Source organism: Rhea americana, unplaced genomic scaffold (assembly GCF_003343005.1).
Source record: "Rhea americana isolate MKP2758 unplaced genomic scaffold, rheAme1 scaffold_311, whole genome shotgun sequence".
NCBI lineage: Eukaryota > Metazoa > Chordata > Aves > Rheiformes > Rheidae > Rhea > Rhea americana.
The window spans coordinates 3162-4388 of NW_028186437.1; the positions used below are offsets into that span (position 1 = coordinate 3162).

Here is a 1227-nt window from a genome sequence, read left to right on the forward strand (position 1 = left end):
CCCGCCGCCGGCGCGGGGAGCCCGGGGCTCGGCGCGGGGCGGCGATCCAGCCCCGCCGTGACTGCCGTTAACGAGGTCGAGGGAGCAGGAGGCTCCGGCGGGCRGGCGCCGAATGCGGCGTGCCGGAGCCGCTTCGGCAGCACAGTCGCAGCCCGCGATCGGCGCGGGGCAGCCGGGGCCCGGCGCGCTCAGCGCGGAAAGCTCCTCCGCAACCCGCTCGCTGCCCCCCGGCTCTTGTTCGCGGCGGGAGCTTCCCGCTCGGGGTGGGCGCCCGGCTCCCGGACCCGCCGCCGCCGGTGCCGCGCCGCGGTGCTCCTTACCGTCTCGTTCTGCCCCGGAGACGCCGGCTCGCTGTGGACGCTGCCCTGGAAGGGGCCCCAGGAGAAGCCCTGGGGGAGGCTCCGCCGGGCCCGCACGCGGCTCTGCCCCTCCAGCACGGCCAGCTCCAGCTCATCTGCGGAGAGACGGGCAGAGCGTGAGGGCGCCGGCGGCCCCGGCGCTTCCCGGGGGGTCTCGGCACGCCGCCGCGGCGCAGCGGAAGGAGCRCTTCCCGTCCCAGCGCCCAAAGTCGCAGCGGCTTCAGGGCTTAATGGCTCCGATGATGAGATAAGCCCCTGGTTTAATGGGCGAGATAACATGTTAATACGCTGCGAAGGCTGCTCTAAAATGTTTTAACTGCGCCTTTGTCTTTCGGAGCGCAGATAACATGGCAGGTAACCAATACTCGGATGCACGCGCGCCGGCTGCTCCGCGCGCCCCGCGCCGCGGCCCCCGCAAGGAGACGGCCGGACGCACGGACACCCGAGCTGCCCGGCGAGCTTCGCCGCTGCCCGCCGCGCCGCACCGCGCCGGCCCCGGACGGCTGCACGTCCAGCCCAGCGTCAGGGCAGCGCGCCGGGCTGTCGCTGCTGCCCCTGCGCGCGCACGCCCGCCTCTCCCCGTCGGAAACGGCTCCGTAACGGAGCAAGCARCGGGCCGATCCGCCCGGGCCCGTCCGAGCGCGGCGGCCGCGGCGCAGCCGGGACCCGGATGCGGTGGGCGGGCAGGAGGCTCCGCGTGTTTGAAGGCAAATTGCTTTCAGAAGTAGGAACGCAGGGAGGATAAAACGATCCCATGGCTGCAGAGATTGAAATCTGATGTGTTTATTAGCCGGGCTGACATCTGGATCCTCTCTGCGCCGGGGTTATTTAAGGTGAGCGCCGGGAAGCGCTGGGCGTCGAGCGCGGC

At 72.0% G+C, this 1227-nt stretch overlaps 1 protein-coding gene across 1 annotated transcript in view; it reads right to left on the reverse strand.

Moving 5' to 3' along the window:
• Positions 1-1227, reverse strand: part of ZFPM1 (zinc finger protein, FOG family member 1) — a 27404-nt gene that overhangs the window by 2923 nt on the left and 23254 nt on the right. The window contains exon 4 of the mRNA XM_085310162.1: positions 321-454. Within this exon, the coding sequence (XP_085166288.1) occupies positions 321-454 (134 nt within the window). The remainder of the gene's footprint in view (positions 1-320; positions 455-1227) is intronic.